Genomic DNA, 19,114 nt, shown 5'->3' on the forward strand with positions numbered 1-19,114 from the left:
TAATGTACCATTTCTGTCCTTTTGCCTATCTTTTTGGTTGCCATATGGGTGGTGTCACATATGCAGAAAGATAGACTTTTTCATTCAAACCAGAGAGGCTAAAGAAAGAAATAAGAAACTAAGAAAGGAACCATTCAAAAAAAAAACCCAATCAGTAAAAAAAAGAACAAAACCCAAAACCCACCCGATTGGATTCCAAGCTAAAGAGAAATACAGATTGCTTAAAACATTGTTCATCTGTGCCCTTGTGCCTTTTCTTCCTTTCATTGCAGTTCTGTGGATTGTGAACACTTACATGATTAAAAAGGAATTTTAAGCTGGAAACAATTGGCCAGTGACTCAGATAACAGTGTTTATTTGTAATTAAGGAACATAAGTAGCTTTAGGTAACTTTAGGTAAAATAACCTAAACACGAAATCCATGAATGGTAGGAGTTAAATGTCAAATGGTCTTTCGGGGATCCCAGGTAGATGTAGAGATTTGCAGTCCAATTAGTCATGCTTTTGTGGAGAAATTAAACTAAAAGCTATGGTTTGCAGGTGGAAGAAAAATGTATTAACAAAGCACACTCTTAATTGAAGAGAAATCACTGGGTTTAGTGTGCTTGTTTTCATACTGACATGATGAACAAAGACACCTGAAGTTTTGGAAGAGAACAATCATATACTTTTGAACCTACATTGTCTCTCTGTGTGCTATTGGGAGAGATTGGTTGGGATTTATGACTAGAACCTCTAATCTTCTCAAACCACCTTCCTCCCAGCCATCTGCAGCACTGTACAAGAAGTCATAATAAACTTTGAAGTATGCTGACTCAAGGGCTAATATTATGTTACTGTTCCATTATTTATCCTGCATTGAAGTCTCAGTCATAAATCAGAGCTTCCAGCATGCTGATTACCATACTAGTGAAGAATAAGTATCTTGCACCAGTGTTTCAGCCTAAGTAATGATTACATGCTTTGTGCTATAAGAAAAAAGCCCACTAGTTAATCTTAATCCTATGGCAAACAAATACAGGAACAACCAAGTCTGATGTTAGTTGTGTGGTCCTAGTAAGGTGCAAAGTCTTTCCCAGGTGCAAAGCCTTTCCCCAATCAAGACATTTGTAACCTCTTGTCTTGTCTGTAGATTCTCTGTGTTCAAAGGTTGTGCTTGTAGCACAGCTTTTCCCATACTGGAGGTATTAATAACTTTGTTCTTTTCCATGGAACCTGATTTTGCAAAACTTGAGGAGACAGAGAGCTCTTAGGAAGTTTATGGACAACATGTATATAGATGCAAATGACAGTCATGAATACAAAAACGTGCACAGTATCATTGTTTCCCTCTAAAAGGGCACATAGGACCTAAATACACTCAGTCAAAATATGACTGTACTAGAGCATCACTGCCTTGCCAATCCATGCCATCTTTTTTAAATCTGTAGGTAAATTGTGTATGTGCCATTCCATAGATTAGAGCAACCTTGGCTCGTTGATCTCAGCACAATATTTACTTTTCAAGACATAAAATAATGCAAGAAGCACTAAGTTCCTCTTCGGATGGGTGAGCTAAACAACACTTCCCAAATTTACACAGGAGACAACCATCTATGTTTTTGATACCAAGTCCAGAAGCCACCTTGTTTTCTTGCCAGCCACGCATGGGCAATAAGCAAGCTGACTCTCTTAAATACAAGCATTTATGTCATAGCTGCATGGAAGTGCTTACTGGAAAAGGTATTTGGAGACAGTTAGTTTTGAAGTAACTACATCCAAAGTGAGTTACTGGTCCCAAGGGACTATGGCACCAATCCTTCCTAGGATTAAATATGGAAAGTTTGCTTAAAGGAATTTGGTGACTTATCTGTGGCTGATCAAGAGAACTACAAGGCCCTCCACAGAAGTTTGAGCATCCCACCCACCAAGTCAGCTAACCAGGGAAACAGACAGACTCCCTAAATATAACCATTCTTCAGGACAAAGTACCCCAGGCTTCTGAATATCACATTCGTATACAACATAAAGTAGCTATTTTCTTGAAAAGCCTGAAAAGGCCTGATCAGTTAGTTAATAAGAGGATTAACAAATGGTTTTACTTTGTCAGATACTATGTTGGAGATTCAGCTAATGTCCTCTTTGAAAAATGGTTTCACTGTGAAGACCTTGGCACTCAACTTGCACCAATAATTCAAGAGTAAGTTTTTTTCCCTGTGGAAATTTTAGAAGAATGGTTAAAATGATCTAATAGGTCTTCATCAGTCTGTGACTTACCCAGTTCAGGTTCGATTTACGCTGCATTTTACACAGACTTATTAAAACTTAATCGCTGCTTTACAAATTTTTAATCATATCTTGTACATATCAAGGGTTCCCCACATCTGTCTGGAACATAGTTTTTGAACAAGGGAAAGCACACTTCTGCTAAGTGCAACCAGAACTGAATGAAACATTAACACTGATTGATGCTAGGTTAACCAGGTAAAACACTAAATTGCCTTGGGGCTTCTTTCACTCTTGCTTTAATCCCTGTACTTTCAATTGATATTAATAATGAATAATCAGGACTGTGGCAAAAGAGAGCCACTTTTTAGGAAATGTGTGAGTATCAGCAATTGATTTGTTTATTGTTTCCTAAAGATGAACAAGGAAATTGTTTATTGACAGAAATTTTGGAAGACTTTGAGACAAACCCTCTGTAGTTACAGTGATAGCAGCTGAGGATCTGACACATCCATTCTCAGCACAAAGCTTAATGGCCAGTATTACTGCCTAGTATCTGTTAACCTACAGACCATGAACATGACTTTTTACTGGTGTTTAAATGTTTTCTATTCCAGGTTTTTCAATTCAAGACAATATCAAACTGGAAAACCAAATCCAGGTAATGCAAATTCATTTCTGAATAAGAAAATTGCTCATTGATCAGCAGTGATCCTCTCCACAGAAAATGACCACATTTCTGGAGTTCTTATTATGTAAATTAAAGATACTTTGGGAAGTAATTCCTTCCATTACCCCAAACCATGAGTAAAATCCATACACACGCTTGGTTGCCCATATGATGCCATCATACTGACCTATCAGGTAACTGCACAATGTAAAAATCTAAATCTCTGTACCCTTGCATGCCATTCCAGCCTTATACTAACAAAATTGCATTTCTGACTGTGCAGAACGAGATTTTTGTGAGTTGAACCTACACATTCTATATGTACTTTTACTCCTTATAACTATACACTGTGATCTACTCTTCATTTTGCTTCTGTTTGTGGATAGTGATTGCAACTTCCACACTGGAGCAAATAGTCCAGTCATAACTCCTCTTTTGAGGGTGTGGGAAGGAGACATAGGACACAGAGAGACTGTCAAAGAAAACAAATCTATTAGTATCTTTAGGAATCAGATGTCTCCAACATGGTTGCTTTCTACATGGCAACCAAAGTCTCTATTGCAACACTACCTTCAGTGGGAAACTTATTTTGCTGAAATCTTACAATCCTGTTGGCCCCAGCTCCACATGAACATCCAGCGTGTGCATGATCCATTGCTGTCAATTAACATAAACTAGGTACAAAATACCACCCACCTGTCTTTTCTATGCACAAAAGACTACACTATGTGACCGTCTCTGCACCTGCAGTAAGTGTTTCTATGGACTATTTGCAAGCGTTTTAGTTCAGTGCAGCCTGGTCAGTTCTGTTGCAGGAACTACCTGGAAAGTCTCCATGACATTGCTAGGCTCTTAATCAAAACATGGAAAAATACTAATCAGCTTAAGTGCAGCAGGTGCTGCCTCTGGGATCTCCAGTACAGCCCAAGATTCCCACCTGGAGAGTTCCTGCACCAGTTAACCAAATGCTGTTGTGAAGGCCACCAGTTGAGTCAATCCCACTGCTCTACTGAGTTTGTCATTTCCAATCAGTCTGTTGTTTCATGTAGGCAAATGACTGACTGGTGCACATCCTGCACCAACCAGGAAATTTAAGGCTAAGGTGCACTGTATGTGCACACATGCACAGCTCTAATACCCAGGTACGCTACTCTTACAACTGCATGACAAACTTTAATGTCATCCTTCAGTCACTTAAATTCCATAGCTCTCGCCACAGGTTAAATTGCCCTTCCCCTCTCTAAAAAGGTTTTGGAACCAGTTGTCCTTAATCTCATCAAGACCTTAATTTTCTTTATATGAACCATCAAAATGTGTTTATTTTAATTTGATCTTATTTTAATTTGAGCATGTCACCTGCGTGACATGGTTGGGTGTTGATGGTTTGGTTTAGTTGGGGTTTTGAGTAGGGAGTGGGGGCATAGGTAGGGCAGATGCTGTCTCTCGCTGTGTGTTCACATAGTCTAGCAGAGGAAATACAGTTTCAGATGAAGCCTCTAGATGCTGCTGTAATAAAAAAAGTACCATCTCACTGAACATACTATCCTTGTTCGATACAGTGATTTCCAATAAGCATCCCTCAGCAGTCCCAGTTGAGAGCTTATGTGTCAGTAACAAATTATTTACATCAGTACAGGAAAAAAAGAACGTGAAAGATTTATATTGTGAATATTTTTTCAGATTAGAGCTAAATAACCTGACAATCAGAAGATACGATACATCTTGACACTTGGCGTTTGAACACAGAACTCTGAGAAACTGCTATTGATAAATCCAGTACAGAAGCTCTTTCATTGCAATTTATTCAAAAGCTGTAAAAAGCCCAAAAGGCATGAGAGAGTTCCATTAAAAATGAAAAAAGAGGGTTTTTCAAGACAAGAAAAGAAAAACAAACAAGTAAACATAATTATTGTGCTCAGAGATCAATACATCTTTCACCCCTGAATGGATTCTCCTCTTGGATTAACCACCAAGTCAAGACAAGAAATATTTGAAACACTCCTGGCTTAACTCCTGCTGTAAGCAAAACGAAGCTACATGGCAGGCTTTCAGCCTGGGGAACAGCTCCAGTTCCCCAATTTTCAGTTCTTATGGATAATAAGAAGCTCAAAGTCTCGATGATATCTTATACACCAGGAAAATACTCCACATTTTTTGGTTACAGAACTTTCAGCTAGCAGCTCCTGTCAGTGAGACTTTCGTTTAAAAAAACCCAGACCAGCAAACTGAGATGTGAGTAAGCTGGTGATATGTTCCTTCTGAAGGTATACTCAACTGACAGAGAAATCATGCTCTGGATTTATTCCCTCAGCAGCTCCTGTTGTCTTTAAGAACTAGAATTCAACTACCAGCATGATGCTTGTAACGCATAACAAGCTACCAACAGTTTCTCCTGATGTTTCGCTTCAGATATATCTTAACAAGATGTGAGCTGGCCTGTGCAGGGGGCTGGCATTCAGCCTCTTCTTTCAGTTTCTCCTCTGAAACCCCAGAATCCCATCCATTTAAAAGTGCCAACTGAAACACTCTCAGGTTCATCTCTATATAAGCCTGAACAAGGGCCTCACCTTTTTAAGGGAGATGGAACAAAACTGGAGGAAAACATTTCAAACGAAACCCTTGATTGCACCTCACTCATAGAGCAAAGTTATAAATGGAATCAATCAAGCTCCAATTGCTTTTAAAAAACCACCGAACACCCAAGTCCTGAGCTTTTCTTGATTTATTTATGGTTTCTGACTCAGCCAACAACAGAGCAAGTCCCTCAGAAAGCAGGGTACTCAGAAGATATGAAGAGAAAGCAGTAGCTATTAAAAACATATGTTTTTAGAAGAGCAACTCAAATACCATGAGATGAAATATAATCAGAAGCATGTATTGCATGCAATCCTTACTTGAGGCATCTTCTCTGGCACTGGTTTGTACTGAATTACTCACTTCTTTTGTTGCCACATGTAGAAACAAAGCCTGAGAAAGCTCACCCTCCTATTATAAATAAGGGTGAATATATTCAGGATATAGGTTGGGTTGGTTTACACAGTTTTTGACATGAAGAGTCAGACTATCAAAGCAACTCTTGTAGAGTAACTTTCTGCTGAATCTGGCTGGAAGCAAGGTCCTCTCATGATTTCTATTTCATCCCAGTTTTACACTCAAGAGGACAAAGACAGTTCAGACAGACAAACCCTCATTCTAATAAACAGTGATGGCTGAATATTGTTCACAGAAGTATCCAGAAGTTCAAAAGCTTATTCTGCCATGCTCACTGAACTAATCCAGGCTTCTTTCATCTGAAATTGGATCGGGAAAAGTGCAAGAAAAGACATTTCCTAGGTTAAGCCCGTTTAAAAATTATCCTCAAGAACATTAGTGGTGTAGGCAGAATGGCAGGGTTTGTTTATCCAAATTAGTCTACTTCTAATTATGAATGAAATTTGAATTCCCATGAAAGCTTTATTGTCAGTGGACATACAGATCTACAATACAAAAAAGAACCAGTCCTGTAGTGACTTCACTAGCAAAGCTTTCCTCAATTAGAGGTGTATCTAGGGTAATTTATAGGCTCAACTTAAAATCTGGTTAGTACTGCTCGAATACAGCACAGTTTGATGCTTGTGATTCAGAGCAGACAAAACCTAAGGGTCTGAAAGAGTACGAAAAACCGGCTGCTTTCTTCAGTCAGTTGGAGTAGAAATACCATATAGCCAAGGGCATGGTCTATAAACAAATGTTTTCTGGTTTCAGAAGTGCTATTAAACAAGTCACAAGGGTGAACTCAGCACTGTAACAATCAGCTTCTGTGCTGTTAATCCTCTGTAGCTAATCCAGTGCAACCTCTGTAGTCTCATTTCATTGGTGTGTAAAAACAAGCAGATCAAAAGAGAAGAGTGTTAATAGCTGAAAATAAGAAAAACCTAAAGTTTTATTTGCTATGAAGCTGTTTAGAAAACCGAATGTTTGATTCTTTTTGATTCTCTTCTCATCTTTTAAGGACTTCCAACGTATCTAGATAGATTGCTCCTTCTATATTACTTGTTTCTGCTTTGAATACTTGTATTAAAAGCAAATAATCATTTAGATATTGAGTGTTCCTCTAGGGAATTTATCTGGCAAACAACCACCAGGAGGTCTCCAGGGTAGGACAGTATTCAAACTGACAAAGAGCAACACTTGTTTTAAACTGTCTAGACACACCATCATTGTACAGTTCTCTGAAGCACTGTCCTGATAACTTATCAACAACTCGAATATACTCCTTCTTCACATCATCCTTATGGTCTCTATTCTGGCAAAAATGCCAACATAACTACACCGTTCATCTTTATCCCGTCATACCTAAATGCTTTAAGTAACTCCCAAGTCATTTTCATATCTCTCCTGAAGCCCACTTGGACTGCAAAGAGTAGAAGGGAACATAATCATCTAATGTACACCTCCAATTCTGCATATCCATATAATCTCTCACTGGCTTCATCTATTTCATCTCCCATCATATTAACAATTTTCCTCACTGCACTGGTCTCCAGTGAGCCAGCACTGGATATGAAAAGCTTGGACAAACCAACCTATCACCAACATTTAATGCACAAATAAAGTAGAATTACAACATCTGGAGTATGGCTGCTACAATTTGCCATATCAAAACTTCTAATCCCAAACTTTTTAAACCCAAACTACAACGCATCATCCCAAAACCAAAACTGCAGGTTGCATGTTCTCTGGGAGCCTAATGAACTTCAGGCTCCCAGACCCCAGAACTGCAAATTGCAACAGTCAAACAAAAACAGGCCCAAAAATCTCCAGGAAGAAGCCTGCTTCTCCCACAGTATTCTCAGCTGAGCCTCCTCAAAGAAAGGCAGAACATAAACTGTAATCTTCAGGGGCTCTCGTAATGCTTCACCATGGGAACCAAGTCACTACTGACCTTTAGTAGATAATGTATATAATAATCCTATCAGGGAAATTGGAAAAAATGCCTTATAAAGTTGTTTTCCTTTCTGTTCAGACTTTAGTGGAAAGAAAACCCTAATATTTTTAAGAGCTATGAAGCTCAGAGCAGTTTCACAGCAGGTATGTCTTCTCTAATAAGACAGCTTTTTTCTTCCTTACGCTCTTAAATGCTCCCCAGACAGCAACATCTGAAACAGAAAACTCACTAATGGAGTCAGTCTGACATTTTCACTAGTGTTTCTAAGACTGTTTGGTAGGAATAGCTCACATGTGCTGTACAAATCCTTGTTGCACAAATGTAGCGAGGTCTGAACACTTTTTAAAATGAAATATCACATTCCTCTCCTATGGAAGCAGAAGTTATGCAGAGACGAATAATGAAGTGCCCGCAGTTATATAAAAGACAGGTTCAGAAACAAAAATTAATACTCTTGATTTTAGGATTGGAACGTTGTCATTATGTATCATTCTTAATCACATTGACCTAGCTAGATATGAAAAGCCTTTAAACAGAATTACAGCATAAGACTTGCAATGTTGTTGTTCTAATTTATTCCCTTTCCTCTGGCTGGTGAGATCTCCTTCTGAAGGGGCTGTATTTCTTTACTGCAAAAGTATTTTTCAAAGCTTCCCTCAAACTTCTTTGTTTCAATTAGAAAAAGAAAGATTGCTCTTTTGTTTCCAGCATAGATTTAATGACACAGAGAAACGTGCCTAGAAATAATTACCAGGGACAAGTCATAAATTACCAGTCATGCCAATTCTCAGGGCATGCTCCAAAAACAAATACAATTACACAGGGAAATGTATGATTACACCAAATGAGTGCTGCGTTTTCAGCTAAATGTTTCTGCATCTATCCTCAACATCAGCAAAATGAACAAACTACCCCCAAAGTAATCAGTCACCATCACTGCTTTCACACTGGATTGTGGTATGGAATGAACTAACTACTTGGTTTTGCAAACCTGAAATTACATCCCTCAGTCCACAGGTTTTATTTGCAGAGGTATTAAATTCCTACTGGTCTCACTGACATTTCTGTTAACATGGAGAATAAAGCAGACTTTTCCTAGGAATTAGGTAGGTACATATGAGAAAAACACCTCGGTATACATTACTGCTGGCATTGGCAATTAAATGTGAGCTGCTGCAAAACTGCCACATCAGAACTATTCATTATGATATAGTATTCTTTAAGAGATAGAAGGGATGATTAAAAAGCAGACAGAAATAAATGAATACATAATGCTAAAATAACTTGTGAGCTCTTTATCCCCAGCCTGGACCATTTTACACTCAGTTAAAAGGATAAAAAGGTAAAGAGGATCTAGCTGCTCAGTTTGGATAAGGATGTCTTCTGCTTTGGCAGAGGGAGGCACCATTTGTAAGGGACTTTCTCGCATCCCTGCATGGAGATGAGGCCACAGCATGCAAGGACAGACCTTTTCTGAGGCAGTACAGTGACTTAGAATGGAAGGGCTTTCAGAATTAGTGAGAACATATAAGGTGATATAAAGATTCTTCCACCTAGAATGTGCTGCCTATAAGTGAAAGATGGCACATCACTGAAAAACATAGCATTTCATAAAACCAGCATGAGATCAGTTTGATAGTTGACACTATTTCAATATATTGTATTTCATGTGCTTTATTGCTCTCTTCCTTTGCAATAAATCTCGAAGAAACAAGGTTTGTGAAAGAGCTATGGGAAGAGCTTGGGGATAGTAGGTCTCAAGAAACACTCTGGGAGAATGACGTGGTCTCCTTTCTTGGGAAGAAAGCTTAGGCACGTCACAGGGGTAGGGAAGAGGGAACTTCCATGAAACGTGAATGTTTGTGGTAAGCAAATACACTCACATCTACCTGGTAGGCCAGTGGCAGTCCTCTTTATTGCTATCAGAAGTACAGTATTCCCAACAAGTTCAAACTCTTCCTTAGATGTCCTCTGGTGAGGCTGAACTAACTACCTGTATGCTCAGTGGCTGTTCTCCTGCAAGGTGCTCACTCCAGTTTTGCACAGCTTCATACTCTCAGCCTCAGTACAGTCTCTATTCACTGAAATCAACTGCCTTTAAGACCTGTCATTTCCTTTTTTAAAATATTTACAAACTCATTCAGTGAACCTGTCTTTTTCAGCTTAACATGGTATCATCACATTCTAATTGAAAGCTGAAAAGAGCTGTAAACACCATAAAGAATAGATTGCGTGATATGAATATTTAATAGTAATGATCTACAAAAACCAGATTTTACTATTGAACTATTTACTTGGATCTCCTGAACATGTGAGGAAATACTAGATTTGATGTTCCACGCAGTGATGCATTACTTGGAGATACATGAGACCTTCAGCTAACTAGCTTACAACTGCTGTCTTCTTGCATTTTGCTGGCATATTTTCACCTGTACCATAATTAAACATGTTGTCTCGCAGTACTACTAAAACATAAGAACTCTGGAAACACATCAGTTGTACATAACCTGAGATATTGTTCAAAGCTAATGTACAGGCTAAGCAGAAATACATGCAACAATATCTAAAGCTTGATCCTGGAATTCTTTTGACCTGTGGAGATGTATCCCCTGGAGCTGAGCAGGATACTCATGGCATTTGGTACTTCTCTCTTGCCCCACAGGGTAACTACCTCACCTAGGGCACACATTTTAGTAGAAAGCCTTACCAAGGGTAATTTTCTTGTATTCAAAAAGGCTTTTCTGAATTCAGGAGTAACCTGTTTTATTCTGATACCAAAAAAACCCAGAACTCTGTCATCTTTGTATTACTTCAGGAGGTAAGGAGTGCTACTATTAATGAAAAATATAATCTATTGGAATACTAATTCACTGAGCACCTCCTGATAAAATGTCTTCATTTTTTCTTCTCCTCTTCTGTGTGTGAAGATATGTCATAACATTTTAGACCTTTAATTTCTGTCTGACCCTAGCCAAAGAACAATGTTCCAATACAGCTGTAGTTAAGCATATCCATAACTTCAGGACTAAGCGTACAAGATTCCCAATTACCTCCAAAGCAAATGTGATAAACCTGTAAAAATTAAGAAAAACCAAAAAGTGACAGACATATTGCAGGGTGAAAATAAATCACCAATGACCTTAAAACTGCTTTCTAGTACTATCAAATCATGAAATACAGAATGCTCAGACTAGATCCTGTTAAGATTTCAAAGCCCAGATTAGAATAAACCTAATGTAAAGATTTTCATTTTCCTTCTGGTCCTTCTTCATTTTTCTGGAGGAGTCTGGTTCTCAATAAAAGTGTGCTAAGTACTGGAGTGAAATAATGGAAAAGCAGGAAGTTTTCTTTAAAACAAAAACCCTGAAGAAAAAAGCTTTCAAACAAAAAATGTCTTCTTTTGCTGCAGATTTCTTCAGATTGCTTTCAGTTTGTCCTGAAGGAGGCATTGCTGAGACAAATCATTTGCAGAAACATGTTGACTTCTTCCATTTAATAGAAGAGAGAAGACATTTGAATAACAAAAACCTGTTTCTGCAACAAAAGGATTCATCCCATCCAGATTGTCTGGAGATGGATATAGACAGCCAGTGCTTATTCTGATCTATTAAACAGCAGTAGCTTATTCAGTACGCTGCTATCCCTTGGAGGCACTGACTGCCTCACATATTGTTCAAAAAATGACTATATATTGCACACAAAATGGCCTTCCATGGAAAACTGAAATAATACGTTCAGAGCACTGCAGAGCAGTGAAAGAAAACTTGAGAAAAGAACCAGAAGAACACTGCATAGTGAATACTTTAAAAAGACCTACTCTATTACTAGTACCAAGACTAAGATTTGGCTGAGAGTTTATTACCTCAATACACTTGGGAGACAGCCATCTAAGTGAGTTTTTCTGGCATCTAGTTGGCCTTACTACTTGAAATTACTCCAAGGGTGTTCCCCTGTGGCATCTCAGAACAATCTACTTGGGATCGCTAAGGCAATTGCACTGCCTCTGCGCTTCACTGTGAGCTGGTAAATAACTAAAGCTAATTTCATCTACCAATAACACACCTCACAAATCTTGCATTTTGCCAGCTACTCTGGAAGTGCATTCAGTCATCCAGCTATTTAAAATCAAATCAGTTATGAAGGAGAATTACTGGAAATTAAAGCCAGCTGTAACTCCAGAAACAGCACAAAAAAGGCATTCTATGAAATCTAAGGTTGTGATAACCTGTTTGCTTCACTGTGGTCAGTGTATTTAAAAACACAGAGGGGAGAAGAAACATAAAACCCAGTACTAACTGTGTAAATGACGTAAAGTAAGCTGGTTCTATAGGTCTAATTCCCCATATATGGGGATATACAAGGGTCACTTAGCAAAGGCCCACTTTTATCTGTGCAAAAGCTGGTCTGAAAGAAAATTAAGACTATGCCAGCAAGAACTATGTAGTCTATTGCATTGTGTTTGAATGCATTTTTAACAAGTGTGGATACACAGTAGTTCTGACAACATCTTGGAAGAAGTAACTCCATGAAAGATACACACATAATACATGACATCTTACAACCTGATGACCGTAGCACCGTTTACTGTTACAACTGACTTTTGATTAGATAACATCTGTAAATTGAACCCTTCAAGCTGTAAGCAACAGTAAAATGTTTGCAAAGATCAAGGGAAGCCAGTGTCACTGATCACCCTCCACCTTCCTTACAGAGGAACTCCTGAAAGAAACACCTTTCCCTCTAAATTCCACCTCTGTTATGGAGCCATTTTCCTTCCCAGGCTGGCTAAATGATCATCGTGGTGAAATACAGCAGAAGAAATCCTTGAGTATGTTTGGAGATAACTTTGAAACAGAGGTAGGGGGGATCTAATTTCTCTGAAAGAGAGTGGTGTTTTTAAAGAGAGATAGTAGGTGCCTACTCTCCAGACTGTGTGAATCCAAGCCTAGGAACAACACGCGGTCAGCCAAGTCACACACCCCTACGGAACAACTCAGTCTTAGCCTGCCCTGCCCTTTGGAAGTGCCTGTCTTCATCCACTGATTTGACTAGCTTAGGGTAGAGGCTTCCTAACTCAGATAGTTCCATTCACAGAATTAACCTGAACCTTATTTCTGTTCATTTCCTCCGGGATTGAAACAGCTTGCTCACTCCACCCCCAACCCCTCCATAGTTCCCAAATCAGAAATACCCAGCATGATGCAAATACTACTCAAGCGTGCTTGGTTTCCTTGTGTGTTTGGAACAGCATAACGTAGCCAAGTCTAAGCTGGGGGTGTCAATACATTTTTGTTTTGATCCCCTTCAATCTACAGAAAGCAGAAATAAGGAAGACTGGACAGCACCAGAGAGCCTGGGCTGCGATAAGCATTGCGCTTCTCAGTTTAGCCAAACACAGTCTAAGTCTGGTAGTAAATGAAGCTGTCACCATTTGATATCGGTGCTGTATGCACAATAGCTTGCAAAACATGTTCTTTCCCAGGGTTATTTGGAGTCACACTCTGAAGAATGCAATACATTTGACAGCATAGTGACAGTGCGGGGCTGTCAGGAAGAACACAGAAAGGGCAGATAATGAGAAAAATAAGGTCCAGTCTGCAGCTTTTTTAATGCTTAAAGAAGAATCTTTCCTACTTCAACAGGCTCTTGACAGGGCCCAGAGTTCATGAGGAGGAAGTGCCTGTTCCAAGAACAGAAGCAGGAAGGCTAGAGATGCAAAGCTGAGAGTGGGAGGAGGCAGAAGGAATAGATAAGTGAGGATGCAGAGGAGCATAAGGAGTGGCAGGTGTGATCAGTTCCCTTTTTATCAGTAGGAATCAATACAAGATAACCAAACATAATGTGAATTTTAATGTCTGTAAAAATAATGTCATCTTCTATGAATATTTTTCTTTAAAAATAGAATGTTTTAGATCCTGTTGGAAGATGAATATGTACACACTGGTCACTGGGATGAATCCCTTACTTTTATTCCCTATTTTCTTTCAAGGTTATAGCTTATGGACCGGGAACAACTGAGAAAAGTAAAAAGAATTCAGATATCTGGATATGGCAGCTGGTATGTGGCAATTAACATTTGTTAACCACTGAGTTCACATTTCATTTCAGACTGAACAGTAGTAAAGACTTCTAGCACCAGCAACAGAAATTAAGATGATTACCTTCTCATAGAAAAGATCATCAACAAGCACCAGCCTTCAGCTTTAAACTATCATGAAAAATAACTGTAAACCACTGCCACCATAAAAACAGTCTGTTTCCTCATCTTCTACATTGAGGACAGAGATACTGGCATCCACCATCAGGTCTTGGTGGGGATTTTAATATATACACACATACACCCCCAGGGATATCCTGTAAATATATCAGAATGCTTTCAAGTGATGAAAAAGCATCACCTATTACTTCTGCCTTAAAGCATTTGTCCTCATATTGAAGTCAAACTGAAAGCAGGTAAAATACACCAATTAAAAAGTCTAGCTGAGAACATGTTTATACTGAAGCACAGTGGGAGGTGATCCACACGCCCTTCGTTCAGCTGGCTTCTAGGAAAGATTTGCAGCCCAAGGGGAAAACAGGGAAGAGTTAGTTATCATTCACAGTCAGCCTAGCTTGGGGGGGGTGGGGGGGCGGGGATATTTCTATCAGTTCCTGCTCTGTTGAAATTCACAGGGACCATCAAATACTAATTAAAGACATAAAAATATTGAAAGACATTTATTTACACCGCAGCAGACAGCATCTCTGCAATCAAGATCTTGTTGCTGGCATGAACCTGGCTCCTCTCCTAGACAAGATAATGACGAGTCCATTCCGGTGTGGATGGGCTCCTATGAGTGATTTCTGTCAGCTCCCTGCTGATTTGTGAACTGCTTCTCAAGACTTAACAAGACACTAGGAATCAGAAAAGTAGAAGAGGAGCTTGAGCTGTGCCAGGAGGTTGTTATTTCCAGAGCTTGCAGGCTGCTAGGTTAGATTGGTAGCAGTGTACCCCCAAGAGCCAGGCAGTGAGTAGCTGCTTTATGATGGGGAACAATGAACTGTATTTTTATTGATGCTAATAGTGCCAGACAGGGAGGAGCAGCTGAATATTTAGCTAAGCCTCATGAAACAGAGCAGATTTAAATTGCTCTTTCAGTGGGAAAGATTTACTTACCTGCAGCATCTTCTTTCTGCTAGTGACAGGACATGGAAAATTAAAAGCTGATTATCTATTCTTTCCCTTCAGGAGGGCACATCAACTGTTACCATGGATGGCAAAACTCTAACTCTATCTGCTGGTGACAGCCTGCTTGTCCGTGCCCAGTCTATGTGAGTAGAGATTAAGTGGTTCAATGCATGATTTCCCAGCTTCCAACAAAATAAATGCTGTGTATTTGGTCCACACTAGGCTGCACATCAGCTGGTGCAGAAACACAGTACCTGTGAAGGCTATGGATCTGCAATAGCCTCCATTATTCCTCAGGGCAGAAGTGTCTTCAGGAGGAAACAAAGCTAGATTCTAGTTCACCTAGATATGCATTACCAAGAAAAAGCAGCATGCAAAAGACCATGCATAAAGGTGGACTTCACAAATTCACCCATTGGCAGTCACAGCAGATCCTCTAAGCTTCAGGCCAGGCTCAATCAATCTCAATGCAGCAAGATTCGGGGTTCAGACTAAGAATGCAGCTCTCTTCCTGGAGCAGCATGCATGTGGCTGTTCCATAATCATGACACACATGATATATGAAAAGGGAAAAAAAAATCATTTCCAGAGAAAATGGAAAGGGATAGGACATGCCAGCTCTTATGATGAGTGCTGTAAGTGATAAAATGCCCACCATGAAGATGAGGGGTGATGTATACTCACTGCTAATGCAGTGCAGGAGATTATAGGCAGGTGACAAAAATGGCCTTCTTTCCTACAGGAAAAATCTCATAAGTAGCAGTTTGCATCTTTTGCCCAGCACTGAAAACAGTTGCTAAAAGAGCTGAAACTGCACCTGCGATTCCAACATGTAGCCACCTCCTCCCTTCACCATTACTGCCATCACTTTTGTGAAATCACTTAAATTAATCCCTAGTCCTCCAGTCCAATGGAGGAACATGTGTTTTCTAAGCCATGGCAAGCTGCACGTGCAGAGATCTGCCACCATTAAGGCATTTATCAGATGTTTGCAGCAGGCATCTTTTGTATGCATCGCTTCCACACTGACTGATCTCTGGTCATTTGAAACAGCTAATATGAGAGAGATGACCACAAGGCAAATACTACTGAATTTGTAGGATAATACCTGTACTGAGGTGATTCTGTTCTGATCCTCATGTCACCAAGATCAGAATAGATACCTTCCTCCTTGGTTGATCTATAAATAGCTATACATTCTTCCCCACCACATCATGATGTTTGGCTTAGGTTGGTGATGGTACAGAATAATTCCCTTAAATATCAAAAGATCGGCCAATATGCAAAGAGAACACCACCTGTTTGTTTTCCTCTGCTTTTCAGTAGCATCAATGGTCTAGTTACTGGTTTGAGCATGTGGTTCCCCCCATACACACTGGATCATCTCCTTATTTTTCTAGGTACTGCTGGAAAAGAACAGAAGAATGTGTTGCTCTCTGCATTGCTCAGGATCCAAAACGCAAGCAGCCTTATCCCTAGCTCCTGTGTCAGCCAACTTTGATGATAACTAAGTTTTAATCTACTTGTCTTATCTTAATGATCTGTTAGTCAGAACGCGTGGAAATGTGACTAGTCTAAGCCAATGATTACACTGAATTAAGTGGAGTCAAGTCCTGTGCCCAGTTAAAACTTGTTTTCCCCCCAAGTAGTTAAAGTTTCAGCAAAATCTAAAATCAGTAATTTTGTTTAAAAAACCAAACAGAACAATAATTCTTATCTGACAGGAAATGAAAACAGATCCAAGTATCAAGATTATTTATGTAATAATATATACGATGCTGTCTAGAATAAGCTAAAGGCTTTTCAAATGCAAGTCTTTGCCATAAGATGTAGAAAAGGAGATAGGACATGTACTTTTATGCTTGCTTAAGTAACAGTCTTCATTTCTTTGTCTCAGTCTTGTAATTTCTAATAGATAGGGTATAACATTAGTTACCCAGCCCACAGTGGGGAAGCTTTAGTGGGCAGTAGCTTGCAGATTTGCTGAGATATTTGGCTAAAAGGCCCTATAAAAACCAAAACACTGCTTGAGGATCTCAGCACTTTGTGAATGAGAGGAAGGTGCACTAGTAAAGGGGGAAGCAGTACCTGCAGCAACATTAAGTGTTACCTGGATCACTGGTATACTGGCTTCAGGTAGCATCAGTTTACCAGCTCCAGCAATGCAGTATCAATCACAGTGACATGCCACACATCCCATGCTGGCTGCTGCCTCTGCACTGCACTATCAAGAACATAGCACTGCAATATAACTAACACAGGAGTACCCGGGTCATGAGCATTCCTGTGCAGCAGAAATCTCAAGTCAAAGTAGCCCAAGCAGTGTGCTGGGGAACAAGAGAGCAGATGGTTCTGGTTGGTTGGGTTTGGGTTGCATGTTTGTTTTCACTTGTCCTTCACATTAACATCAGCAAAGAGGTTGCTTAAACGTCTGCAGATATTACCAATTATATGTCAAAAAGAGCAAAAAGTTACCACTCCTTGATTTTCTTTTTGTAATTCTAATGAAGTTCAGAAAATACATCTATCACCTACAAAGCTCATTAAATTGAGATGTCATGTTCAAGTGTTCATTCTTCTGATGGGAAACACTCAGGTGCTTGGCTTTAATCTATAACTTACATGTAAGCTCAGTGGTTTTTCTAGTAAAGCATACAGTAGAATTTTGCTACATCCTCCTAACAACAGGGGACCTAATTTGAGAAAGTGAGCCTAGTCCTTAAGGCTATTAGGGGTGTCATGCATGAAAAGGAGCTACAACGTTCCTTTTGAAAAAGGGACTCATTTATCTGATTACCTTTGCTAGTGGCACATGTGCAGAATTGCTTTCTCCTTCAGCAAACAGCTATCATTGAGGAATTTAGGGTACCAAGATGTTATATCTTCAGTTAGAGGGTAACCACAGAAATATTTCTGTCTTTCACACCAAATAATAAGTGCATAAACCACAGGAACGTGTAGAACAATGTCCAGAATAATCAATAGCTCTTTACCCATCCAGAAGCAGAAATAAAAATTAAGGCACCTCTGGATTAGATACTTCCCAGGATTTTCAATTAAGGCCCCACTAAAACTACATTTATGATGAAGCCTTTTTATGACAGCCTGTGCTTGAACACCTGAATTCTACCCACTTCCTATGCTGTGTGCTTCAAATCTGAGCAAGAACCAGACCAGAGCACAAATGAGAGCACAGAGAGAATGTGCCTTTTACTTCTTCCAAGGTGCTAAACCACTGTGATTTAGAAACCTACAACTTCTCTTTTTCCAAGTCTTCAAATAGTTGCAGGGGCTCCTGATCTGTCAGTGAATCTTTATCAGGTGTTTTGTTCTTCCTCTGTATTACACATATTGTAAACTGCCCCAACAATGGCACCTTTAAAATAGATGGACTCCTGCTCCTCTGCTTATGAGGAAGTTGGCCAGATGGAATTTTGGTTCCTGGAGTGCTTTTAGCTGTTAGGAGCTGTTTCTGTCTGTGTGGTTACCTCAGTAGGTACTTTGTCACCAGAGCTGTTGGAATCACACTGTGGGGACTTCACTGCTAATCTTGCTCACAAAGATGGATTTCAGACTTAGGTTAGTGGCAAAAGCTTAGTTAGGTATGTTGTCTGCAACATTTCCTAATGCAGTCCTGTTGACAACATGCTTGTTCATGCATGTCCATGACAACACATGAGCACAAAAGTATGTCCTATGCATACACAAGACATTTTCTTTAGAGCTCTTTCTATACAAAGTGCACCTATACCCTGATTTGGGCATCCATTTTCTATCAGAATTATAGTGTCAGTTCATACTTAATAAACTTACTACATTTTGGCAGATTGTGTTAACCTCATTAGTACAGTATTGCACAGACAGTCCATCTGTTGCTCACTGATTTGCCAAGACTCAAAAGCAAAGGCTTTATACAAATATATATTCTAAGCAGTATTGCCATAAAACCTACACATACCAGAAGCCATACCTACACCATATTTCAGAAATTAATTATTACCTTCAAACACATGCAGGATTATCCAGAATCACAAGCTGGAGGTGACCTGGAGAGCTCAGAAAGACATGAAAAAGAGTTTGAATCTACCTACAGTTATCTGCAGAGAGGTATTCCAAGCCTAAATCTCACCTAACCTGGAAGTCA

The 19,114-nt window shown here is 39.5% G+C and overlaps 1 protein-coding gene across 1 annotated transcript in view; it reads left to right on the forward strand.

Annotated features, from left to right (window-relative positions):
- The window catches only part of HAAO (3-hydroxyanthranilate 3,4-dioxygenase), a 31,078-nt gene extending 14,500 nt beyond the window's left edge, over window positions 1-16,578 (forward strand). The window contains exons 5-10 of the mRNA XM_010011077.1: window positions 2,090-2,179; window positions 2,823-2,866; window positions 12,514-12,659; window positions 13,792-13,860; window positions 15,031-15,113; window positions 16,371-16,578. Coding sequence (XP_010009379.1) covers window positions 2,090-2,179; window positions 2,823-2,866; window positions 12,514-12,659; window positions 13,792-13,860; window positions 15,031-15,113; window positions 16,371-16,449 — 511 coding nt within the window. The 3' untranslated portion in view covers window positions 16,450-16,578. The remainder of the gene's footprint in view (window positions 1-2,089; window positions 2,180-2,822; window positions 2,867-12,513; window positions 12,660-13,791; window positions 13,861-15,030; window positions 15,114-16,370) is intronic.
- Window positions 16,579-19,114: the final 2,536 nt, after the last annotated feature.

The sequence above is a fragment of the Nestor notabilis genome, unplaced genomic scaffold (genome assembly GCF_000696875.1).
Source record: "Nestor notabilis isolate BGI_N333 unplaced genomic scaffold, ASM69687v1 scaffold1663, whole genome shotgun sequence".
Taxonomy (NCBI): domain Eukaryota; kingdom Metazoa; phylum Chordata; class Aves; order Psittaciformes; family Psittacidae; genus Nestor; species Nestor notabilis.